A 27394-nucleotide genomic window follows, 5' to 3' on the forward strand; every position below is an offset into this window, starting at 1 on the left:
AAACTTCAATATTTACTGAATAAAAGTAGTAAACTAAATACTGACCAGCATATTACAGTCTCTCATCACTGTTGTTGAGTGTGCTTTAAAATGAGTCTTGTAAGAGTCTAGAAATAAACATGAAAGTCTTGCCAGCAAATGCTGAAGTAAAAATATCACAGAGGGTAAGAGAGATTATTCTGTTTGACCTTACAACAAGAACTCGACACCTGATTTATCACCAGGAATGACATAAACTATTATCAGAATCCTAATATTACAATGAAGATAACAAGAGTTAACATTCTTAAAAGGTCAACTCTCAATAATTTTCAATACAAAATAGTGCATGCAATACATACATAAAATAAATAATTAATATCCAGTTTTAACCACACACAACATACTTAAACACACTAATTATGTTTTCCCTTGAAATTTATAATTACTTTAGGTAATAAAAATTCTGAATCAAAATAAAAAATTTAATTTTCATTATATGTCTTATGATGGATTTATTTAATGATCATCCAACACCTTTAAAAAATAACAAATTTTTTAGTTATGAATTTTTGTATCAATGACACTGTTCTACAATCTGATTTTGAACCAATTTTTTTTAATTATTTCAAGTGATATAAGAGAACATAATTAAACCTATAGCAAAATACGTGATGGCAAACCAAGTCATTTTGAAATAAAATTGCTCATGAAATTGGAATTGCAGTTAAAAATGCATGAATGTCTAACAGCAATTAGGTGTGCATGCAGTATTTAAAATAACTCAGTCAAGTGCATTCCAAATTAATGCAATGCAAGACGAAAAGAGACAGCCAACATAATTACATCAGTTTTACAGTTATTTAACCAATACATTCCTATTCCTATTCCGGGTTTAATCCCCCAATCTTCTTTTGCCAATATCTCTGCAAATATTAAAATAAGTACATGGACTAAATTTTTTCATACAACCTCTAACAAATTTTTTTCTTTTATAACCAAAATCACTTTGTAGTTCCAGCCCCCTGAAACTAATAACACTTAACTGAGAATATGTTATGTTGCTCATGTTTTATTGTTTCATAATTATTATACAATCAAGTAGCACATTAATATTAATTAATTTTAGCTATGTTTTTCATAAAGAGGAATGTATTTTAATTATTATTTGTTTGCTATAATTTGTTTGGTCAGTTAAAATTAACATGTTTAAAATTAAATTTTTACAATTTTAAAGCATCTTTTCACTGTGAGGCTACATTCTAAAAACGTTAAAGAAAAACAAAAGCAAGAAACGGGGGTGACACTTTGTCACCAGTAAGTTATTTTTTCACGCCCCAAGTTAGTGCATTGATGGCAAAACCCAGTGCGTAGGCACATGGCCGCGCAACAATGAATTAGAACTTTCGCTGGGCGCTGTCTTGCCAGCCAATCAGGATGAACCATGCGGTGGTGTGATGTGTCTTTTCAAACTTTCAGAGAAAAATATTTTTCCAATATTATTCCCTATATGGTCATGTACTTGGTGCTGCATTGTGATTGGTAAGTGCTACACGGGGTTGCCTCCCCTTTGTTTTCACCTGTGTAAGGGAAGAATGTTGTTCAACTAGTTATTGCTCGATTGTCGCAGTGTGTGGCTGAAGAAACTTGAAAATAATAATCTACAAAACATCATTGAGGATTAACATCATAAACTTTTCAAGTGTATCATTCTGGGTTGCTTTGCCGGGCCAGCCTGGAATGTAACATTTGGCGACCCAAGTGTGGCTGATATGAATTCCTTCACGCCTCAAGATCAAGAATTTGCAAGAATTTGTCATCGAATTTAAGAAATTTGTAAAATTTAACAGTTGGAGAAATTTTGCAACATTGCCACACGTCTTGTTTAAGTCCTAATTCAGTAAGGAAGTAGTCTGTATGAGCGTTCGTCATGCATGTGTTTACGAGATTATCACGCATCAAGTTGGTGAGATTGACGATATCCAGTTCTATGCAGTTTACAAGACGCAAAAGTAAGTACATTCACGAAAACCACAACATTTCTATATTACACTGCGAATATATCTCCGAAAAGTACCATTATTTGCAGATCACTAATACTCACGCAAGGTTAAAGTATCCTTTAACCCAAGTCTTGTGTTCCAGCATAATTACCTTATTTTTACATAAGCCATGTTCGTGTATGGTTTTGATGCTCAAAATTGATCTCGGGTATAGTTCGCACTAAGTTTCTTCTCATTAGTGCGCCGGGGTTTGTTCAAGTGGCAACCCCGTGTTCCTCCACTCCATTAAGCCAATATCGTATTTATTGAATGCAAGCAAACTCAAACTTTTGCACTCTACGAAAAATAAAAATATGATGCCAAATTCTAAACTACCGTGCACACTTGGCCGGATATGAGAACGCATTTATTGTATTTTGCGAAAAGTGTATAAAATATTATATCAAAGCAAAAGAAAAACCTAATGTCTTTTATTTATCCAAGTTGCGTCATATACGGTAAAATGTAAACAAAACTATCCTGGTTTGTCCAGGTTAGCCAACATAGCTTCTACTAACTTCGCACGTAAGCGAATGCTTCCTTAACGAAGATCATATACATTTCCCAGACTGTGAGAAGTTTTGTTTTGTGTAAAGCTAAACACATATGTTAGCAGCTAACGAATTTATCTTACCGTAGTTGTTTATTTTGTGTAACTTCGTAAATAGCAAGAGAATAAGCAAATAATGATTTTGCAGGTAGGAAATTAGTCTGCGCAGCGAGACTGGGTGTGTGCGGGCATGCATGACTATCATGCAGCCAGCATCTGTTGTTGACGTCACGAGCTGCGACAGCGTTCCCAACGTAGTGGCATTCCACTGCTGATATTTATTCGCGCGCCAAGTTTAGTTGATTGTTTTCGTAACAGCCTGTATGTAGTATGTTGCAACATATTTCTGTCTAGAGTTTGAAAATGCTGAATAATACTTTGAGTGCTCGAGACCGAGCATATCAATATCAGAAACAACAACTTACAATTACTAAGTGAAATGTGTTTTGAAGTATAAAAGATTGTAAAGTACTCTGCTTTAACACTGTGTTTTCTAGAGTTTGCACATATGATTTTTTTTTAAATGTCTGTGTTTTGTAACTGTTTTGGATTTATTTGGCTGTTATTATGCATATTAGTCTATTCCTAGTATACATGGATTGTTTATTAAATATGTAAACTATTATATTCAATAACTGCAAAAATTAGTCAACATTTAAAATACTGGTAAAATTTCCACCGCATAATGAAAATACCAACTTTAAACCACCGCTTTTCTAATTTGAAAGTACTGCTTTTTGCATACTGAAAACCCCAAAGTTTTCCAGGCCCTAGTTATCGGTCCTCGCTGCTAACGCAAGCATCTTAGACAGAAAGTGGGCCACTGGTAGACTGCGGTGCAAATAAAACTGTCCTGCTTGAGCACCGGGTAAATTAAAATTAAAGGTCCTGCCAAAATGTTAAAATGTCCAAAAAAAAAACAGTTTAAAGTAAACAAATGCTAAAAACATTAACTCATTAAATAAAATGAGGTGACTATTGTAAATGAAGTGGTGCAATTTAGAACTTTTCCCACGGCACCTTATATGTTTACCTTTTTGAGCATTTTGCATATACATAGTTATATATTGTTATAAGGTAATGTAATTATTCATTTGGAATACATGGCATCATGATGTTTATAACAACCCTGAGAATTTATAGAACGTTTATCTCAAGCTTGAATAATAATAATAATAATAATAATAATAATAATACTAAGAATAATAATAATAATTATTATTATTATTTTGCTTCCATTTTTTACAACTTTTTTTTTTCAGTATCTGCTTTTTCACTTACACAAGTAACAACAAGAGATAGACCTCTAGCGAGACTTAAACAATGTATGAATACAGGAGCTGCGTTTAATTCTTTAAAAATTATTTTAGAATTCTAAATTAGATAACTGTTTCTACTCTGACATTTAATGTTAAACTTACAGGAAAAACTTTTTAAAAGGGTAAAATTGCATGTATTGCTAATAGGCCAAGTGCTAAATATTTTTAAATTATTATCCAGGAAATTATTTTAAATTTTTCTAAGAGAGTTTTTGACTGAGAGTTATTTACATGACTAGGAACTGCCAGCCAACACTCACCGCCTCTGGAATGTCACAGCGGAACACGTGGCACTGGAAGATGGCCGACTCCTGGGTGTCCCCATGGGACCACGTGAAGGCGAAGCAAGACCCCTCGCTGGAGCCAACTGTGCCGCGGGCATAAAAGAGGATGCGATGGATCTCGTAGCGTGCCATGACGCTGTGGGTGTTTGCATCGTACAGCCTGCGCAACCGCAACACAACACTTGCACACTGCCATCTTGGTTATGTTAGTCTATCACAGCTAAGACATACAGTGAAATATCACTGTAAAGCGGCTCACTTAAAAAGATTTCTCACTGTAAAGTAAATATTTTTAGATCATTATAGTATGATTAGCATTTAGTTACAGATCAGTACAAAGTTCACATCATTAAAAAGATAAAATGTGGATTTTTTCAGGTACTTTAAAATGATATTCACTGATCCACCACCCTATTTATATAAAGTTTCTAAAAGATTGTCTTAAACAAAATCAATTTACCAAATCATTAGTGGTACATAGCACAAAGTATCAAGATTATTGAATAACATATGTTTAAAACTGTAATGAAGTATTTATTAAGAAATGTTTATTGAAGAACAATAAATAATTACAACACTACATTACATATGAACTGATTATCAACATGAACAACTATTAACAAACATATACAGTAAAAAATGATTTTTCATAAGGATAAAAAATTTGAAAGTAAATTATTAAACCAAATATTTCACATCATAGAACCAAAGCAATTTTCATAGTGTTACAGAAGATTTCTACTGACAATCTTAAAAAAAATGTAAGTGTAAACTACTTTTTTAACATTATTCAACAATATGATGAATCATAGACTGTCAGTAAATCCATAATTACTTTAACAATAAAACAAGATAATATTTTTAACAATATATTTCAACAATTGCAAATCTCAAGAGCTTTCTAAGAGCACTAAAATAATTTACTTGTAGCATAATATTATCTAACCACAACTTTAGTTGTTTCTTTTGCATAAATCCTGTTATTACAAAAATAATTATATGCAATTAAGTATGAAATATGTGCTAGTTTATATCTGGTTAAGATTCTCAAAATAAAGTTAATATTCTTAATGAAACACCAGTTAATAAAACATAATCAGGTCTCGATATGTTATTGCTAGGTGTCTAACGGTATGTCTATAAAGACGGTCGTTGTGCCAGGGACGCCACAAATGAAAAAGCATGTGGACCAAACTGTGCGAGTGTTTTTGTGTGTGTTTGTGTTTGGTTCAGATGCTTTTCCACATGGGTGAAAAGCACGTGAACCAAACACAAACACACACACCAAATCTGTGAGAGCATTCCAAGTTTTCTTATTATCAAATAGCAATGTTTAAAATGGTAACCAAAACTTATGTTGATAATAATGTCACAGATTCACCAGGCAATGACATATGTCTACAGGTTGCCACTGGTGAAGGAGCTGCTCTACAATGATCTATGAATTGTGGATGTAGTCTCTCTAGTAGATGTTGCAGTCCACATTCATGATCACATGAAAAATACAATCTTCAATAAGACTCAGAAACTCAGTTGAACTCAATGTAATTTTATCCAACAATTCTTGTAGTCAATGGTTTCTGGTACTGAGGACTCTTCTTGTAGCTTTGTCCCGCTTGATTTTTCATCGAAAAATTATTAAATTCCTTCCACATACACCACTGAATACTTATTTCAATACTTGCTGAAGTTATTCGTGGAAAAATTATTTGCATTATTCAATACCATAATTATTTTAACTTTTAATGACTTGTTTTGAAACTTGTAGTGCAGAGAACCCCTGCCCTCCCCAGCTTTGCAGAGTATTTATATGCCATTACGTTTTTAAGTAATGCAGTAGTATCAGCTATGATATGGTCCAAGGTCATGTGACCTAGTTTTTCATACTTGTGTTTTATTATTTTTAATATTCTTATTATTAATTTTGATATTTATTGGTTTATTCAGAAAAGCCATCTGACTATGTTTATACTGGTTCTCACATTGTTTGCTAGGTTATTATTTGTGTAAACACATTGTTGAATTTTTTTCTCATTTTAAATATGGTTTTTTATATCAGTATTTTACATTTGGATTTAACTGAAAGCTATAATCATGTTTCTGGGACATTTTGTATGGTGTTGGTAAAATAAATGACGAGATACAGTCGCATGCCACGGCGGTGCTAATTTTTTAGACTTCTTTTTGTGTGCAGAGGCTTTCTGGTGCATTCTGTATGTTTTATTGTGATGGGAAAATCGGCACTGTCTTTTCCCAGGTGAGACGGTAATTCATCACGTTGTTTAATCAGCCAATTAGAAAATACTTTGTATTTTTCATGTTTTATTACTGCAGGGAAACCTAATAGTGAGGGTTAAGATATTTGTATACTGATGTATCATTGTGAGTGCTGTGTTGTGATTGGTCGGTGAGGTCCCACACCTGTCTCTTCCCTGCGTGGTGGATGCAGCTTCATAGCATCACAGTCAGTCGTTGCTTGGGCATCTGCAAGAGTAGCTGTGTTACGGGGCAGCTCACCAAATTTAACATATAATGTAGAGTTGAAAAGAATTTCAGGCCTGCGGTTCGTGCCGTGCTGAGAAAGTGTTTAGGATGATTTTAAATAGAAGTTTTTGACCATCGCCAGCAACAAAGGCCCAGTTAGAGTCACGCAGTCTACATTCTGTGTTTGTTAAAAAGAGAGAAATTAATCAACAAAATTTATTTGTGACTGTTTATTTATTCGAGGGGTTTGGGTTGCAAAAACTAACCATACAAGTTCTCATAAAAATTTCCAATTTCCTGGAACGTCACTGCACAAAACTATTGTGCTATATTTAGGGTGGCTGATTCTAGACTAGAAAATTCCAAATGTTGTACTTCAACACTTGATTTTCTTTTAGATATGGAGTAACCAATAAGAGATGTCCTTCGAACTGAGTATGCAGGTCCTTTTATACCCTGGTGTCTGGGTGGCTGTTTTCTGGTTGGCTGGGCTAGTTGGCCAATGACAAGCTTGCTGGCTCCTGATTGGCTGAGGTGGTTAGCCAATGGAAGGGTTATTGGTGGCTGCTTTCTGGTTGGCTGGGCTGGTCGGCCAATGACAGGCTTGCTGGTTGCTGATTGGTTGAGGTAGCCAATGGAAGGGTTCTGGGTTTGGTGGGCTGGCTGGCCTCTTCTGGTGGAACTGCCTTAATTTCCCCCTGGTCTATAGTTTTCGAGTTATCCACAAACAGATGTGCTCATATTTTGTTAAGCCGGTAGCCATTTTCCCTGTTGTTGCTAGGGGAAGATTACATAGCTTATTCTAAAACACCTGTTATAGAATTTAAGGACATTTGGTATCACCCAATAAGTTTTTTTTTGTCAGAAATTTAAAAATGTTTACACCATGGAGGAAAAAAGGTGTATTATTGAGCAATTTTTTGCAAGTCCCCTCGACAGAGCCAAATGACACCTATTCTAGAATCTCAGAATCATTTTACTTTTGATTACTTAAAGTATGATTTCATAATTTTTTCCAAAGCTTTAACCACTTCTGGTCTTAAAATTCACATCATGTCACTCAATGATTTTATAATCTATATCTGTTCCCTATTTTCACTCTGCATTTTTTTCTGATCTGCACGCAAGCAAAAAAAAAATCACAGCATCAGAGATAGGGAAATTTAAATGTGTACCTACGTGTACTTTTTAATGCTCTAAGGGTTAAATTATATTTTGTTACAAAAATTTATACCATTTTATAAAATATTAGTATCAGGTTCCTGGCTTGAGACATTCTGGTTATCATCATGATTGTGATAAGGAAATGCAACACAGTTCCCAATTAAATTTCCAACTATTAGTCACCATTTTATAAATTTGTGATGATCTTACAGTGAACATCTTGCATCCACTATACACTACATTATGTAGAAAATTAAAAACATTCCAGCAAGTATTCTTAGGAGTGGACTAGACTCGGTGGACTACTCACACGACAATGCCATCGGAAGAGCTGGGCACAGAGACGGACACCTTGATAGCTTGTTCCGACAATTGCTCATTAAGGATGGCCATGTTTCGCTGGATCTCCCCTTCACTCTTCGGGGCATTGATGGCGGCTGCGCCAAGATACGACACCCCTCCGAAAATAGTGCAGTCCTGGTGAACGTCTGGAACTGACCGGAGTCACACTGGTCAATGTAATAGCCCAATTGCCTTACAGTGTAATACTGCCTAGTGTCTTCTATCCTTTTTATTTAATCCATGACGTATTTCTTTTACTAAAAAAAGGTAGATTTTTTTGGGTGGTATGTTAAGGCTAGTCATTCTTTTGTTATGTCTGTATGCCTGTGTAACTCAAATACCGTCTTTTGTTTTTGTTGATATTTACTTGTCTGTGTGTATTTAAAAAGTAGTATTATTGCAGAGATTATGTATTCCAAAACCACCATGTAATAATCATGCATCTAAAATAAACATTAATTGACAAGCATTAAGAACAAACACATGGTCAAATTAAAAACTTAATACCTTTACAAAATAAAAGTTCAGCTATTTATATAACTCTTAGTGTGCTTCTTAACGCACAACATAAGAGTGAACACCACATGAAAATAAGTCAAAGCATCTGGAAAAGTTTAAAAGCAAAATTTAGTACATTGACAATACCATGCAAGTGCAGCCCTACTATATCATGTCACATGCAGACCACAGAAACCATCTGATCAGCGGGAAGCACTACCGCCACATCACACTGACCACCGGCCTGTCTGTACGCAGGACAATTAGTGTACTTCCAGCGCCAGAAACTGCGCACCACTATGGATGTGTTCGCTCGATTCGTGAGTTTGATTTACCACTGGGCAGTAGAACACGCAGCCACACCTCACATTTTACAGCAGCTCTCTCTTGGATGAAAGGCAGTGAAAAAGCAGGAGTATCATGTTAATGGTACTTCTTATGTATTTATTTAATCATCCTATGTTCTAGAATGGTTAAGGTGCCCAAGATGAAAATCATTCATCATTTATAGGGCATGGATAAAGTTACAAGAACATGTGGATTAAGAAACTTGGAATTTTAGTTTGAATATCTCAAAGGTAGCAACATAAGTTTGCAAATGCTTACATGGGAGAAACTATCTAATAAAAGACCTTGAAACTATTGATCTCGGTTCTACTTTTTTCTCGGTTCTCGGTTCGGATCCAATTCTTAAAAATCGGTTCTCGGTTCCTTCTCAGTTTCAGGTTAACCTCCACACAATATCAAGTCGCACCAAAGATACAGTATACCCTAATAAATGGTGTATTTGTTTAACATGACTTATCAGCAACCTACTTAACCATAATTTAGACCACAAACAAGTCACCTAGCCCCTAGGTAGCACAGATTCTTCTTGTGTCACTAGATGCTGGAGCAGCACTGTCCAACATTCTATGGTGCAGCAATATCAGCAAAACATAATAACTTTTTTTTTTGCTGGGTCAGTATTTAATTTAGGCAAACCAATAAATAATTGCTTGAGAAAAATTTATATATTTGTTCAAAAGAGATTAATATATAAACAATAAATAATAAAAACTAATACTGGAGTTGCAAGTATTGTATGTATTATAATGGGTAAGGGATGGAACACGCAAGTTAACAGAGGTTTGTTAAGAGTATATTAATACATGATATGTTGGTTGTAATATAAATATAAGTAGAGACTGGACATTTCTTGAGTAGCAAGTTTTAAAATTTTTGAATGACAAGACATCAAATCTTGGGTGAAATTGGAGGAATTCTTGAGTAAAAAACACACTTCTTTAGTAAAAAGAACATACATAACAAACCAAGTGACATGTTAATTTATACAAATATAACATTAAAAATTATATAAAAAATAATTCCACTTACAAAAAAATAATTTTCAGGGAAGCTACTTATAATACTTATTTAATAAAAGTGAATAGATATGAAATAATGAAAGGAACCTTTGTCTTGCAAAAACACAACTCTTAAGAATAAAGGAATTATTATTGTCACTGGGTAAAAAGTAGTTGACTGGGGTAGAAGTGCTGAAGGCTGGGAAAACAGGCGTGTCAGAAGGGCATATGATAGAAAAAACATCCTATTGAAGAAGAGGTGAAGTGATGGAAAAACTGGGCCAGCCAGTGCTGGGGAATGAGAGAGAGAGTTAAAAATACCATTATTGTGGCCTTGAAGGCTTTTAGAGGTAGGGCAAGTGGTAAAGCAAAGTAAGTTTTTGTTTCGAGTGCTGAAAGACAACTATAAAAATTATGGCAGTTAATGTTTTGATAAGTTTTAAATGTGTATTGAGCCTGTGTTATTTTTCTATAGGTTCACTTTTAGTTGAAATGGTCATCCATGTCTACTAGTGAATAAAAAGGACACAAAAAGGATCGGAATCTCGGTACAAAAACTCATTTGTTTACTTTTGGAGCAATGGCCTGCAGGTTGAAGAAAACACAGAGAGGTTTGTTTAAAAGCACCATATTAAGGGTTGTGACTTTTTGGAAGGGGAGAAAGTGCTAGGACCCCCACGGTGCGACCACAGCCAGACTAGTTCCAGCCTCTAACACTGTCTGCCCAGGACTACCTGCCAACGAGTGAAATGTCAGAGTGCACTGCCAGCTAGGCGGGCACCTTAAATAAGCTTGTTAAGGCTCTGTAACACACCATGTTTGTTATTACATTTTTTTGTCACTAATATTATTTTAGGGGTTTTCCCAAAGCACACTTGCATTTTCTGTTTCATTTCAAATTGTACCTACAAATAATTCCTAAAGATTAACCAATACTAGTAAAAAGTCTCACAAATATTCATAATTATAATCACTAGCATGACATTTTAGTGGCTGGAAATTAACTTTAGTAAATATCTTATAAGAAAAAAGGTGACAACAATAAATGCAAAAGATCTAATTAAATTAATTTACAGGAAAATACCTCAATTAATAGAAAGGAAATAACCAACTCTTGAGTGTGAGACCTAGCCTTAATCATTTTGAAATAAATTTAATTATTATTTGGAAAATAATTGTACATGCAGAAAATAATTAAGTATAATCAGTCATACTGGATCCATTCAGGTCAAGTCCATTCAGCTCAGACAAAAACTGATAGGAATCATATAAATAAATGGCACATAGCATCCGTTCAGACCCTGGGTTGCCTAAGCTGAGCGAACCTGGCTTGAGTGAATCCAATGGGCGACGACCATTATGGTCCAAGTTTGTCAAAGATTGTCCTCGAAACCCCTTGGTCTGCAAACACTGCTCAGTCATACACTTCTTTTAGTGCAAAATGCAAGTCCTAATGCTTCTATTTGTAGTGACTTGTGAGGGAGCTCCTTCACAAAAACCAGGAGTAAGGTAAAGTTTTTCTTCAAATTTGTGTTTCAACAGCATTATCCATGTTGTTAGGGTGCTCAGAGGATGTGATTGCTAACAAATCATACTCATTTAGCAAGAGTCTTAGGTTTGATCCTAACACCCTGGAATGACAAATTTATAGCACTGTGTTGGTACCCAAATTAATTAGAGGTCACTATAAGAGGTCCCGTCACCTGCATAACCAAGCGACGTGAAACCCCCTCAAATCAAAACTGTACTTGTTGGACTGATAAAAATTACTTCACATGTCCAAAAATTTATACGGAGATTCACCACTCACTTCAGGATAAACAGGTTGTGAATGATTTTTTTTATGTTAATATTTTTAAATTGCATGGCCTACACATTATATACATGAGTGTGTGTGTACATATTCATACACACGTAAATGTAAAATTTACTTGAACTTTTAAACTCCCACCCCCAAAAAAAATCATAATATTATTCAATGAAAAAAGTATATTATTTAGTATGGTCCATTTCCTAATTTTTATATAGGGTCCATTTTTTTATAATATTTTAATACATGTATTATACTTTAACAGAGTAGCTACAGCAATGAAGAATTAAAAAGGATAAAAATTTGCTGACATTAACAAATAAATGCCATTGATCTTTGACAAGCTAATTTTTACCAGTCTACTTTTAAATGCATTGTCCAGTACAGACAAGACTCTTTTAAAACAACGTTTAATCCAAGATAGCTATTATGATAATAAAATAATTTTAATTTAACGTTAAAACATTTTTGTGGCTTAACTATATAGTGTGCTACCACATTAATATTTGCAACTTTCATCAAACAAAAATTAATCTATTAAAGGAAAACGACCAGTACAATAAAACTTATACCTTGCATACGCGAATTATTCTTCATAGTTTTATAAAGCTATACATCTAACACTCCCAGATATTTCACAGCAAGCAACTGCAGGCACGCTCACCCGTGTCATCCTCGTACTTCATGCTGTCCGTCTTCTCGACGTCGTGGGCGGGAGCCTCCACCTCGTAGAACTGGCTCTGCCCCACCTTCCTGACGGCGTGCGCGACCGAGGCTAGGGGCAGGTCCATGTTCCTCCGCGCCGGCCCGCAGTCCTCACTCAGCACCTCCTTCAGCGTCCTCCGGAGGTCGTCCAGACCGCCGTCCGCGATGGCCAGCAGGGGCGGCCCGCCTCCCCTCCCCGAGCCCCCGCTCACGATCTCGTACTCGTCACTGGTGGCCACAGAGTCGCTGGACTTGACGCTCACGGCGTCCTCCATCACTGGCTGTGGGGCCAGCAGGTCCGTCCACTCTCACAACTCCGTCCGCGTCTACATCTACATCCATCACTGTTGCAAAACTAGATGGAACAAAAGCAATCACCATTTTTTTTAAGTAATTATGAGAGGAATCAAGCAAACTTGTTTGCCGAAACAAGTGCAATGGAAAGAATTAAATCCAAATGTACTTTTTGAATAAGATGATTTCAAAAATTTCCAGACTACTTAGTTGTAAAGCAAATGTTTGTAACAAAATGAATTCTCTACTTTAAATATTATGAGAAACATTAGTTTTGGGTAGCAGCAAACATCTTCCCTGGAGCTAAAAAACTTGGCCAAAACATTACTGAAAGCCCTTTTTTTAAGTTTTCAGCAGTAAAGGTGGTAAGACAAATGATATTCATTATGTTAACATTTTCAAAATTTGCTGAAGTTTATATATAAAAAAAAAGAGGTGCATAGAGATAAAGATTAAATAAGAGATTGATAAAAGATGTTTATTGAGGTTCAACATCATTGGGACATAGTTTAGTATTTGCATTATATTGACATGAATATTTTTTATAATATCTTCTCATATTTAATTATTTTATTCATAGAAATCATTTAACTATGATTTTACTGGTTTTCACATTGTTTACTAGGTTAATTTTGTTCAAATTCATTTTTCATTATTTTATTTACTTTCAATATGTTTCATTATGTTTCTAGAATACTGTGTATTGTGTTGGCCAAAGGACAGACAAACGTGTTCCCTCCCACGAGAGGCAATAAAATTATTAGGGCTATGTGCCAGCCAAACAAAAATGACATTTGTGATTTTTTTGTTTGTTCTTTACAAAAATTCCCTGATGTAAATACAAAGTATGAGGATGCGGTGTTATGATTAGCTGATAGGGCTAGGCAGCTAATTCTCCACATGTGGTTGGACGTAGTTGCATCGCTTCTTTAGCCTCCATTTGAATGTTGGCCAATTTGATGCATGTTGTTTGGTGGCTAAAAGCCATAATTCAAATGTAGTGAAGATAAAATCTAGCATCTTCTGGTCTGGGATGTGCCGTTTATTAACCTTTGTTTCAGACTTCTTAGAATTTTTTAACCGTACATGTCAATGTGAGCCCTCGACACAGTCATAATGTTTTGTCGATAGTCGTGCCAAGGCATTTGTTTCCCTTGGCGGTACCGTGGACGCGAACAGTGCGGGTGATTTGAAAATAAGTGTGATTTTTCAGTAACAACTTTTCGCCTTTGTTCAGACTCCTGACATACAAATTATTTTTCATTACGTAGCCAAAACTCAACAAAAGTAACATTACAAATAAATGCCATTGATATTAAAAATATATATATATTTTACCAGTCTACTTTTAAATGCAATGTCCAGTACAGACAGGACTCTTTACAAACATAGTGCTGTTTAGAGTGTAACTCTGTGGAAATTTTGCAATGGCTTTCTTCAAGTGTGTATTCAAAGACAGTAGATAAATCTCAGAAATGTACACAAATACTTTCTTCAGAGCGACAAATCAACCTAAATTCACATCTTGAAAGCTAACCTAAAAAATTCATTAATTTTTTATTCTCTAACATTTTTCCTTAAGTTTTATATATTATATTTAAGAGTTCTTGTCTTGTGCATGTCAGAAAGACTGATGTGTGATGCTCGCAATTGGGCTTTCACCCAGTGTCAAGGAGTCCTCCACTTTCTCACACTCCTCCCCCCTCCTTTTAGTCTTCTCAGATCCCTTGCATCTCTCACCCATAGCATTCATTCACTCAGCCCTATCCAATCTCTCCCTGTCCTCCCAAGGCAAGCGTTCCTACCTCTGTCTGCTCAGTTCCCTCTGGACCTTCACCCATCTCTCCGCCCTTTGTACCCACATCTGTGTACCCTAGTTCACAGCTGCCCCCAGCCCCCCTATCCCTTTATCACCTTATACAGTGTGACTAACCTTTTCACCCTTCTTCACCCTTGTAATGCTTCCCACACGAGCTCCTTAATCATCTGTCAGACTAGGCATTTCTCCCTTTTGCCCTTCCCTTCTCCTTCACATACCCATCACCCACCTCACTGCTCTACGTTGTACCTTCTCCAGTTCCCTTACCTTAGTCACTAGGTAGGGATCCCAGATCACACTACATACTCCATCACTGGCCTGATCAATGTGGATTATGCTTTCTCCCTTTCCCTCCTCCCTGCTCCTTGTAGGGTCCTGCCAAGCAGCCCCAGCATCCTCCTACCCTTACTCACCACCCGCTGAACCTGCTTTGACCATCCCAAGTTATTTTGCATTTAATGAAAGATAATATAGAATGCCTCTTTCCCATGATAATGCAAAACAAACAATGTTTCTCTTGAACCCTTTACACGGAGACATGGGCAGTAGCCTAAGCTAGCCTATTGCGCTATACACTAGCCAATACTTAATTTCAACTGTTCTATCCATTCGTACTGCATATCCTTTAAACACGGCTTTAAAGCATCCAATAATCAAATTCTCAATTCTAACTACATTTTAAACCGAAGTTATAAATTATGAAAAATTACCTCAAAATAAATGGGTTTCTTCTATTCAACACAAAATGCATCTCCAAGAAACTATATTACCAGCTGCAAAAGAACCAATATATTTGGTGTCAAGAGAAAATGTTATGTTCTAATATACTCAGTTAAGTTTAACTTATATTTCTACTTTCTACAAGACCGGGAACTTCATTTTAAACCGCGCCTCGACAAAATGTATTTCAATACGAAAAGTTGCACCATTTACAATATAATACGCCAACAAATATGAACACATAAATATCTTGTATTACGTATATTATTGAGCAGAATGGTTATCAAACGTCTTTAAAAATTCCAACGGATCAAATTATGCCAACAAACAATATTTTCAACAACTTGACGTTTCACAAATTGTACCATCCTAAAATCATTACCGTAGACACTCCTCTTTGGAGCGCACATGGAGCGCACTCTTACAAATAGAACACGAACCAAATATTGTAGTAAAACAATCGAGTGGAAGTATAATATAAAGATCGAAGTGGGTAACCTACTCAAAGACAAAAGTTGTCAGATTTACAAAGAGGAGGAAAGTCACACGAAATGTATATTACTGGAAGGGGCAGGAGATAAGAGAGGCAGCAGGATATAAGTACCTGGGGGTGACACTGAAAAATGACCTAGGATGGGCGGAGCACATAGAGGGGGTGGTCAGGAGGGGAAGGCAGGCGCTGGGGTTGCTTGGTAGGACCCTGCAGGGAGCTGGGAGGAGGACAAAGGAGAAGGCATACTCCACATTGGTCAGGCCAATGTTGGAGTATGCGGCGGCGGTCTGGGACCCCTACCTGGTGACTGTGGTGAAGGAGCTGGAAGGGGTGCAGCGCAGAGCGGCTAGGTGGGTGATGGGAATGTGGAGAAGGAGGGAGGGGCAGGATGGGAAACTGCATAGCCCAACGGAAATGATTAAGGAGTTGGGGTGGGAAACGTTACAGAGGAGAAGAAGAGTGGAAAGGTTGGTCAGGATGTTCAAGGTGCTGAAGGGGGAAGGGGGATGGGGGCAATTGGGAAGCAAAGTACATAGAGGGGAGTACAGAGGACGAAGAGACCACAGATGTAAGCTCCAGAGGGTGTGGAGGCGGACAGAGAGAGGGCGGAACACCTTCCTGGTGAGGACGGGGAGGGAGTGGAATGGGCTGGGGGAGGAAATGGTGGAGGTCAGGGATGGGAGGGAGCTGAGGAGAAAGCTGATGGAGGGAGGGGGGGAGAGGGGAGTGAGTGGGAGTTCTTGCCACCGGGTGAAAGCCCAATTGCAGGTTAAGTAATAATAATAATAATAATACATCATTTCACAGAAGTCTAGCACCCAAACTCAAATTTATGGAACAAAATTATGTGAAATGTGTGATTGTTTTTCGGAGTTGTTACACTCAGGAAATCTTCCGCGGCGTTGCAGAACACTCCATAATCAAATTCGTGTAGATAAAAAATTATTTTTATTTGGAATTAAAAAAAAATTGATTGTCTGTAAAGTCGGTTTACGGACGATAGTTTAACGTGATAACGGCATAACAAAACATTGATGAAATGATTGATCCAGAAGAAAATGAAATATATATCATATTCGGCCTGAGACTAAGCAGTAATAGGTTTTTGCAACCAAACCATTTAGGCATTAAAAATTTTATATTCTTTGAGGAAGAAATTTTTTTAAATTTTTTCTATCTTTTATATGATAAAATCTACCTCTGCATACTTTTATGAATAAAATTGATTCAATTTTTATTGAATTAATAAAATTGATTCAATTTTTATTGAATTATCACTATTTTGTATGGATACAAAGAAGGAGTGAAATGAAATCTACAATTTAATTGATAAATTTACTTTTATTTGCATTCATTAATTGAAATATATTTATTAATTTTGTAGTGTCGCGCGTGCCGTATTTATTTTTACAAGTGATGTCGTACCGCCGAAGGCCACAAAGCCCGGCCTCCACCCGCCAGTATTGGCTCCCGCTGGTGGAACGCACCCCTCGCCAGCACGAGTCGAAGGAAGCACCCTCCCGCAAGTAGCCATAGCGCCCTGTAACTTAATCAAACATACTCACCTGGCAAGGATGCTAGAAAATTAAGCCCCACTAAAATAGACGTCTCTCGGTCTGTGGTCCCTAAGTCCCTGCTACGAATTGTCCTGAGACTCGTCCTGATTTGCCAGTGTAGCTCCAGTCGGAGAGAGAGTGGAGTTCAAGCCAACGTGGCCGGAACCGTGGAACATGGGACCAGGAGGGAAATTTACGTAGGTAGAAGGGATGGTAGATGGCAGCAAGGAGAAGATGTTGCTGTCCGTTTTCACGAGCTCCTTTATTCCGTTAAAAGCCCTGTCGCAGCCTGGCCGGTACGTTGCAGGACGGGCGTTCTCCCTCGCCGCGACCCAGACTCCCGGAAATACACTCTTGTAACTAAACACGACTCGAGGTGGCCACGAAGGCAGTCCCGTGACGTAATGTACTGGTTACGAAAGTTCAGATGTGCAAAGTAGTGCACACACGGCCTGATACGTCTGCGGAGATAGTTCTGTGACGAAACGTACTGGCTAAGAAAGTTCAGCAGTGCGTAGTAGCACATAGGTACGCGGCCTGATACGTCTGCGGAGATAGTTCTGTGACGAAACGTACTGGCTAAGAAAGTTCAGCAGTGCGAAGTAGCGCATACGCGGCCTGATACATCTGCGGAGATAGTTCTGTGCCGAAACGTACTGGCTAAGAAAGTTCAGCAGTGCGAAGTAATTCTGACACGGCTCGACACGACTGCGGTGTCATTCCCGGAGCGAATTATACTGATCGCAAACAACGATGGCGCGCTACACGCGTCTCGAGCGGAGCGGAGCAAGCCCACGTCTGCTCGGCTCTGAGTCTGGCTAGCCACTGCCCTCCTCCGCCTGTCCGCGCGCCGGAGCTCGCGGGCCGCGGAGGAGGGGAAGGGGAAATAGGCCGGCGTGGTAGAGACTCGACTCGCAGCGGGCCAGGTTGCGGTTTACATTAATAAGCATAGAACTGAAAAGAAATCACATAATTATTTAAGAAACGACATTACAAGTAATTGAACGGTAAATGACAAAATGTAAACACAAATTAACTAACTAGTTAAGAATTTAATGTCAAGTTAAGTATTGGTACAATCTTAGACAACAGTTCCCAGGTAAAAAGTATAAATATTTAAAAAAACATTATTGTCTACGGACGTGCTAGTGCGCACGTGGGTGCGTCCCTGATCATAAACACTTCACTGACGGTGCACTAGGGGAACATACCTCCCTTAGGCCCACGTTGGTGGACAGGTACGGCCTCTACATCTAGGATGGGCACGACGACTGTCGTCAAACTCATCAGGTATAATTACCCAAAGTTAAGTGCCAGGAATAGTGTGTCTTAGTGTGTGTGTGATGGCCCCCTAAAAGCACCCCAATTCGCTAACGCAAATTCTTTCCCGTGCGGCTCGGGGCATTAATTAAAGCGGAAAACCACGTCATAGTCGTTATTAATTATAAAATGTGCAGTGATGGGATTGTTTGAATAATAAACGAACAGTCGCGAAATTAAGCCCCACTTTTGAATGTTTTATTGGCTAATTGTGTGGCCACAAATTCAATAGACATAGAACCAGTTGAGAGTAGCCTTAAATATAATTAAAGCAAGGATGACATGTCATAAGCATGTAAGTTTTCCAGTTTATATTGTATAACCGTAAATTCGAGATTTTGGCGCGAGGGAACAATGACTCCCTCCCCGGCGCCATGTTCCCCCGGCAGTTCTTCGCGGCTCGCGGTCTAGGGCGGACGTGTTTGTCCCACGAAGTGTCATCACCTTTGTCTCACTGATCGTCATACTGGTAATTATTTAATACTTCAAAACCCTTTTCAGTCACTCTCCGTGAGTCCCTAGGTCATTTACGGTGGTGCAGGGCTTAACCCGTCCGCTTTTCATTTAACTCCTCCACTCCATAACAACTCACTACACACTAGGTCCACCCCGGGTTGCGACCACAAAAACTCGGGTGATGGCACAAGTATAAAAATGAAAATTTTGCAGCAGCCTGGATTCGATCCATCAGCCTTTGACTTGGTAATCAGAGATGCTAAGATCACGGCCACGAGGCCATATTGGAAACAATTGTTTCAGATGTTATATATATATATATATTGACGCCGTTCCCACTACCTCTATTGAATTTTACGTGATTTTAGTATTGTTTGGGATCTCAGGGTAGGTTCGGCCTTGTGTCTAGAGGTAGCGGTTCAACGCAGTAGGGCCCCCTCGAGCTCTTATGGCCACTCGGGACGCCTGAAAGAGAAAACGAAAATACTGATTGATGTCTGATGAATTTATTACGGCACAGCCTTATACATAGTGCTGCCCATCCTGGTCGTAACGGTTGTCCCAAATTGAATAGTCACACGCACGGACACTTCCTCAGTGGTGGTTTACGATTTTATTCCCCGGTAAGGTCATACACTTGAACACGATGCGGTGGTTACAGAATAAACCCTTACATGACATACTATAACCTGACTAATAGAACACTTCACAATTACACATTACGTAGTACAGTGGGCTAATGACACGTAGGCCCATAACTCAACGACTCTACCTGACTCTTAGACTTGTCCCAGACATTGACTCGTTATTAAGTTTGCGTGCACATGTTGCCTAGTGGCTGCCCCGTGCGAGCTGAAACTAGTTAACCGGTTGGCTAAGTTAGCGCGTGAACCGCCGACATAACATCTCGTAGATCACCCACAGTACTTACATATTACGACGAACGCTCGTCTTGGTGCACTGAATAGTTTAAGTTAAATACCACATGGTAAGTCGAGGCCGACCACGGAACTGAAGAAAAGGTTTGCGAAAGATTACGACTATTGGAAACTACATATCAGTGAAAATTAAAGTTGCTGGTCCTGTGTTGTGCGGAGGCTGCCGGCCTCTCTGAGCTCAGGAAGGATACTGCCGCTCTCACCGCGCGTAACCCCCCTCTCCTGCCAGCCCTTCCGCAGAAACGTGTGATTTTCGCGGGAAACTGAACTGGCCAGGTGCGGGACAAGGTGCACAGTGAAACATAATTTTGAAAGAAATGAAATATTAAATAATGTAAAGAATGTCTAATAATCTCCTGTGGAAAAAAAACATACATTACATTTGTTGTAGTTCGGCGGAGGGATATGTCACACCCGGCCCGATCCTTCCGCCGACGTAGCACTTGTTACCTGGTGTTCGTCCCGTTGCACTTTCTATCCTCCGGTGCGCGCACGAGCGCGTTCGGTGCACACGCCTTTGTGAGATGTTGATGAGTCATAGCGGTCTATGAGACATAGAGGAGCATTGGGGGTCGGCGTCAAATGCCCCCCCTTCTCTGAGACCACTATGTGCATCAACACCTCGCTTCACATGCTGAGCACTTTACTGTCGTCCGCCGCACTGCGAGCCCTACACTGAGCGGTGGAGTTGTGGTGTGTTGTGAGGTAATGATCCTGCCCACAATGCCTCTCCCACTCGATGAATGACAAGGGGCTACGCCCTGACCCGTGTCCGTTATTCCCCTGGAAAGGGGCAGTGACATGCGCCTCCCCTAGCACAACCTGGTGACATATGGGTGGAGGGGTCAGTGGGGTCGGGGTGTGGCATGGTGGTGGAATGGATGGCGTGGATGGGTGGGGTGATCTGGGTCTGGCCACGTGTGTTGGCGCCACTGGAACGCCCCCTACCGGCAGCGTCCGGGTGGAGTAGCTCGACGGGGACCTGGACCATTCGTACTCTGCCAGGTAGGCCGGGGGTCGAAGGGCCCTCTGTGGTCGTGTGGCAGGAACTGTGCTGGTGTGTGGCTCCACTGGGCAAAGTGTGGTGGGCTCACTCGTGTCCTGTTGGGTGGTCGGGTAACTCGTCTCCACTGCGGGAATAGGGGTGAACTACACCGGCTCGCTGTCATCCGTGCAGCATGTCCTGACCGGGGCCCGACGTCTGCGTGTGGGGTGCTTACCCCTCCTGTCCGGTTCCTCCTCCCCATCCTCGGGCTTGTCCACGGACACCCGGAATGTGGCGTCCGCCAGGATCAGGTCCAGTGGCCACAGTGCCTCGTCGTCCTCCTCAGAAACCTCTCCTCTCTCCTCGTCAGGGAACCAGACTAACGGACTCCCTACTTCTGAGGGGACGTGCGGAACTGTGACCAGTTGCACCAGGGACCTGATCGGGGTGTCCCGGAGATCGTATTCGGTGTATTCGGGTGTCTGATCGTGGTTACACCCGTCTGGGTCGCCCGTGGGCGTGTCCCCCCGGGTGGCGAGTTCGGGTCCTGCTCCTTCCCGCGGTGTCCCAGTGGTATCCTGGAGTGTGGGGGGCGGGGAAGAGGGGCCCGTTGGGTCAACTCTGACTCCGTGCGCAACTAAGCGCAGGTTGTCCCAATGTACTTCAGCGGGTCGTCCCCTTGGCGTCCGGACCGCATAGGACATGGGGGTCGTCCTCCACAGGACCTCCCACGTCTCCGACCATCGTGGGGCTAGCCCCGCACAAAAGTTCGGTGCCCCGGATGACAAATGGTGCTGCCTGACGTACACCAGCTGACTTGGCTGGATCGGTGGTGGGGGGTTGCTACTCAGGGGCATGTGTTCCGCCAGGAATTGGGCCTGTTGTAGTCTAGCGTGCTCCCTCCCCTCCTCACGATTGGGACGCACCACCGTGCCCATGTCGACGTCAGCCACCCTGCTCTCCCCGGGCAATGCCAAGTTTTTCCCGTACAGGAGCTCGGAGGGGGTGTAACCAGTGACGGCATTAGTACGGAGTCGGAGACAATAGATTAGTTTTGGCAGGTGGACATCACACTTGGAGTGGTCATCGCCCAACCTTAGCTGCAGCTGCGCCTCGACCTCCTGGTTTCTCCTTTCAGTGGGGTTGGCCTGTGGATGGTATATGGGAGTGGTGTGGTGGTCGAGGCCCTATCGGCGACAGTCAGCGTGCCAGCGCCTCCCGCTGAACTAACAGCCATTGTCCATCAACAGCACGCGTGCGAAACCATACCGCGGGAAGATCTCATGGTCCAGCAGGGCGGCTATGGTCCCGGCGCGCACGTTGGACACCGGGAAGGCCTCGACACACCGGGTGAAAATGTCAGTGATCACGACCAAGAATCTCTTTCCCCGAGTGGTCCACGGGTAGGGCCCCATTATGTCCAGGGCCAGGGTGTGAAACGGGTCGCGGGGCCGGCGGGAGCGCTGCTGTTCCACTCCGTCAGACCGCCTCGTCTTCCTCTGCTGGCACTGCTGGCAGCGACGCACCATTTCCCGTACGTCCCGCATCACCCCCGGCCAATGGAAGGTTTTGCGAATGTCCAGTTGTGTCTGGTGTGGCCCGCCAGTTCGTGCGTGTGGTGGAAGTCCATGACCTGTTCGCAGGCACTGAGGGGCACATGGAGGCGCCAGGCTTCCATATCCCCGGGTACCCAGGTCTCCAACACCACGTCTATGCACCTGTGGTAGGGATGAGACTGCTCCCCACATGACCGCACCTCGGCCTATGTGGGGTCGTCGGTCCAATGGGCCTGTTTCACGAACACAATTAATTCGCTCAGTGTCCCCACAGGCAAGGCGGCGGAATGGTCGGGGCCCCTTGGAGCATGAGTGCCCACCTCGTGAATTTGCGGCCCTGTGCAGAGTCCAGCCAGCGGAGACACTGGCTGTCCGTCCGCAGCGTAAACCGGCGGCCCTCCAGGTGGTGGCGGGTAGCGGCACATAGCCCAAACGACGGCCATGCACTCCTGCTCGTTCACATGGTGCCGCCATTCGGGCTGGCCGAACTTGGTGCTGGCATACTCCACCACCCGGCGCACGCCTTGGTCCCCCACCTGGTACAGGACGGCCCCCATCCCCTCCTGACTGGTGTCCATCTGATGGTACAGGGGAAGGTCAGGCAGCAGACGGGCGAGCTGGTGGCACTCGCGGAACTGCCGCTTTACCGCAGTCAGTGCAGCATCCGCTCGCTGGTCCACTGGAACCAGAGCTTGGGTGACAGCAAGTCCATCATCGGGGCTGTGATACTGGCGAAATGAGGAATGAATGAACGCAGTCAGTTGAGTAGGCCCATCAACTTCTGCAGCTGCTTGCGGGTTCGTGGGACGGGTTTCGACTTTATCAGGTCCAGGTGCTTTGACAGGAGCCGGCAACCCTCGGTGTCCACTATGTGCCCCAAGTATTCCAGCTCGGCCACGCCCATGTGGCACTTCTGTGGGGTGCATGTGAGGCCGTGTCTGGCCAGCCACTCAAGGACCAGGCCGAGGTGCCGGGCGTGGTCCCCCCACGACCCCGACCAAATGATGACGTCGTCCAGGTACGCGGCAGCGAACTCGCCAGTGTACCCGTCTAACACATGTACCATCATGGCCGGGAAGGTCGCGGGAGCGTCCATCAGCCCAAACAGCATGGCACAGAACTGAAAACATCGGCCGTCAGGTGCAGTAAATGCAGTCTTCGGACGGTCTTCCGGACGTACGGGCAACTGCCAGTACCCGGACTTGAGGTCTAGGGACGTGAAAATGCGGGCGTCGCCCAGCCCTGCCAAAGCGTGCGTAATATTGATAAGCGGTGGTGGATCAGGGATGGTTACTGAATTTACAGGTTTGAAATTAACGCAGAAGCCCATGGAGCCATCTTTTTTGTTCGCCATGACAATCTGACAGTTGTAAGGTGATTTACTTGGTTCGATAACTCCATCACACCTGGTGTACATTGCGGCTCGCCGACAACCCAGTGCGGGCCGCTGATAAGGGGGAGCGGCGCCCGTCCATCCTGACAAGGCGCACGGGTGCGTCAGTGGGCACTGCAGGTGCTGTCGTTGTCGCCGGGGCCACCTGGTGTCCGGTGCGGCTCGCCGACGAACCGGTGCGGGCCACTGACGGGCCGGGTGAGCGACGCCCGTCCGTCCTGACGGGGCGCGCTGATGCGTCAGTGGAGGCCGGGCTAGGGTTCCAGGGACAGTGGCCGGCCAGGGCACCACCCCCTAGAGGGCGTTTCCCGACGTGGGCCCGCCCGTCCCGCAGGCTTTCCAGACCGCTGCCCGCGTGGGGCAGACGTCGTGCCAGTGGTACCTCTTCTCGCGGCAGTACTTATAGCGCGGGGCTCTCTGGTTAGGTGCCTCGGTGGTTCTCCTAGGTGCGGCGTGCCGGTATGGCTACTCCCCCTGTTGCCCCGATGCTGGCTCCACATACGGTACCAGGGCCCTGGAGTACTCAGTTGCCGCTAATGCAGGTGGTGGGTGACGCCCCTGGCCGTCGGTTAGGTGGCTCGTGGCCGCAGCGAACGATCTGCACATCGCGCTCCACCTCGTTCGCTAACTGCACGAACATCTCCAGGCCCCTGTCAGTGGCGGCTCTGAGGAGTGGCGGCTCTGAGGAATGGCCGCAGTTCAGGCAGCATGAGCTGGACGACCACCCCTAACATGCTGATGTGTCCTAGCCTTCCGCCAGCTGACGGTGGAGCCGTGCCTTGGATTTTATGAAGGCTTCCGCACTCTACCCCACCTCCTGAGGCCGGCAGAACAGTGATTTCTGGCACCAAGCCCGGGCACGGGCGTCGTTGAAAATTTCCTCCAGTCTATCGGCGAAGTCGCCCCACTCCATCCTGTATTCCCCGGCTGTAGCCCACCAGTCCAGGGAACACCCTCTCAGCTATTTGCACACCTTCTCCGTCCACTCGTCTGTAGTAACCGAGTATCGGGCCAGCCTGTCCCGGCATGTCCGTAAGAATTTTACAGAGTCCTCGTGCTCCTGCCCTGTGAACTCTGGTAGCTTGTGAGTACCGCCGGGGCGCGGTGTGATAGGGGGCGCTGGTACTACTGGCAGTCTGTCTAGCGTGAGCTCGCACACGCGGCACATAAAAAGCCCATCTCTAAAGTTAAGAAACTCGCGTGCCTCTGTGCACGAGCGGTGCCTCATGGTACCGCATTAGTGACAGAACACCACCTCATCGGGCCGCCTATGGCACCCTACCGCGCCGCATTTAAGTGCCGACGTCAGCCCGGGTTTTCTGTCATCAACGTGTGTTTTGGGCTTCCTCTCCATGTCGCAGGTACATATGGCGAATGTCCCTGCCGCAGCATGATTTACCGGCAAGCCTGGCAGTAGTCATGCATGTCATACCCTCTCATGTCTATGCTCACGGCTTCGTCATGGCTCATTTCGACGCGCGTGGCAGCGACGCAGCTGCGTCACCCGATCTCTGTGTGAGGCGCGCGGACTTCCGCTCCCACAGCCGTTATCGCGCCTGGCGCGTAACTAGGATCGCTCTTTTATCGCGCCTTATGCGTAACTTGACGCGCGCATATCGCCAGCGCCCTCCTTTTTAGCCGTCTGCGGGTCGTGTCTGTTTCCGCGCGATTCCTTTGTTCCTACATGAGACCTTGCTGCTACACTAATTTTGATGCAAAAAAGAAATTTGAAAGTTAATAAAAGACACACTAGTTGAGCGTCATTCTGAAGCCGTCCCCACTACCTCTATTGAATTTTACGTGGTTTTAGTATTGTTCGGAATCTCAGGGTAGGTTCGGCCTTGTGGCTAGAGGTAGTGGTTCAACGCAGTAGGGCCCCCTGAGCTGATTTGGCCACTCGGGACGCCTGAAAGAGAACACGAAAATACTGATTGATGTCTGATGAATTTATTACGGCTCAGCCCTATACATAATGCTGCCCATCCTGGTCTTAACGGTTGTCCCAAATTGAATAGTCACACGCACGGACACTTCCTCAGTGGTGGTTTACGATTTTATTCCCCGGTAAGGTCATACACTTGAACACGATGCGGTGGTTACAGAATAAACCCTTACATGACATACTATAACCTGACTAATAGAACACTTCACAATTACACATTACGTAGTACAGTGGGCTAATGACACGTAGGCCCATAACTCAACGACTCTACCTGACTCTTAGACTTGTCCCAGACATTGACTCGTTATTAAGTTTGCGTGCACATGTTGCCTACTGGCTGCCCCGTGCGGGCTGAAACTAGTTAGCCGGTTGGCTAAGTTATCGCGTGAACCGCCGACGTAACGTCTCGTAGATCACCCACAGTACTTACGTATTACGACGAACACTCGTCTTGGTGCACTGAATAGTTTAAGTTAAATACCACATGGTAAGTCGAGGCCGACCACGGAATTGAAGAAAAGGTTTGCGAAAGATTACGAATATTGGAAACTAAATATCAGTGAAAATTAAAGTTGCTGGTCCTGTGTTGTGCGGAGGCTGCCAGCCTCTCTGAGCTCCGGAAGGATACTGCCGCTCTCACCGTGCGCGACCCCCTCCCCCGCCATCCCTTCTGCGGAAACATGTGATTTTCGCGGGAAACCGAACCGGTCCAGGTTCGGGACAAGGCGCACAGTGAAACATAATTTTGAAAGAAATGAAATATTAAATAATGAAAATAATGTCTAATAATCTCCTGTGGAAAAAAATACATACATTACATTTGTTGAAGTTCGGCGGAGGGATATGCCACACCCGGCCGGATCCTTACGCCGACGTAGCACTTGTTACCTGCCGTTCGCCCCGTTGCACTTTCTACCCTCGGTGCGCGCACGAGCGCATTCGATGCACACGTCTTTGTGAGACGTTGATGAGGCATAGCGGTCTATGCGACATAAAGGAGCATTGGCGGTCGGCGTCAATATAAATATTTTGTTTTGTGTTGTGGAAGTTTTAAAGACTATGTAGTCCGCCATTTTTATTTCTTATAGTGGTAGGCGGGAAATTAATAACCATACCGATTGTGCTGAAAATCGGTGACGATCATTAAATTACATAATATTAATCATTCAAATGACGAAAATATGATTGAAAAGTCAAATCGATGGTTGTTCCAATCGAGTGGAAGAGAGATGCCACGCATGCGTACAATGAGCATAACAGGATACATCCGTAGTGGGACATCCGTAGTGGGACAATGTGCGTTACGGGACACTTTTTTGTGCATGCAGCCGGCGTTCATAGATTTATTAGATGTTGTCACGTCAAAAATATAATAATATATTATTAAATACATCTAAAT

General features: G+C 42.8%; 1 protein-coding gene across 7 annotated transcripts in view; it reads right to left on the minus strand.

The window, feature by feature from the left end:
* The window catches only part of LOC134537532 (rab GTPase-activating protein 1-like), a 132001-nt gene extending 116163 nt beyond the window's left edge, over nucleotides 1-15838 (minus strand). For 4 of the 7 annotated variants that reach the window (XM_063378060.1, XM_063378081.1, XM_063378108.1 and 1 more), the window contains exons 1-4: nucleotides 15347-15732; nucleotides 12483-12804; nucleotides 8133-8316; nucleotides 4151-4334 (exon numbers count right to left, since the gene is read on the minus strand). In XM_063378060.1, coding sequence (XP_063234130.1) covers nucleotides 4151-4334; nucleotides 8133-8316; nucleotides 12483-12798 — 684 coding nt within the window. In that variant the 5' untranslated portion in view covers nucleotides 12799-12804; nucleotides 15347-15732. The other 3 variants (XM_063378100.1, XM_063378071.1, XM_063378091.1) reach the window with 3 other exon arrangements.
* Nucleotides 15839-27394: the final 11556 nt, after the last annotated feature.

This window comes from Bacillus rossius, chromosome 1, assembly GCF_032445375.1.
Source record: "Bacillus rossius redtenbacheri isolate Brsri chromosome 1, Brsri_v3, whole genome shotgun sequence".
In the NCBI taxonomy this organism is placed as follows: Eukaryota; Metazoa; Arthropoda; class Insecta; order Phasmatodea; family Bacillidae; genus Bacillus; species Bacillus rossius.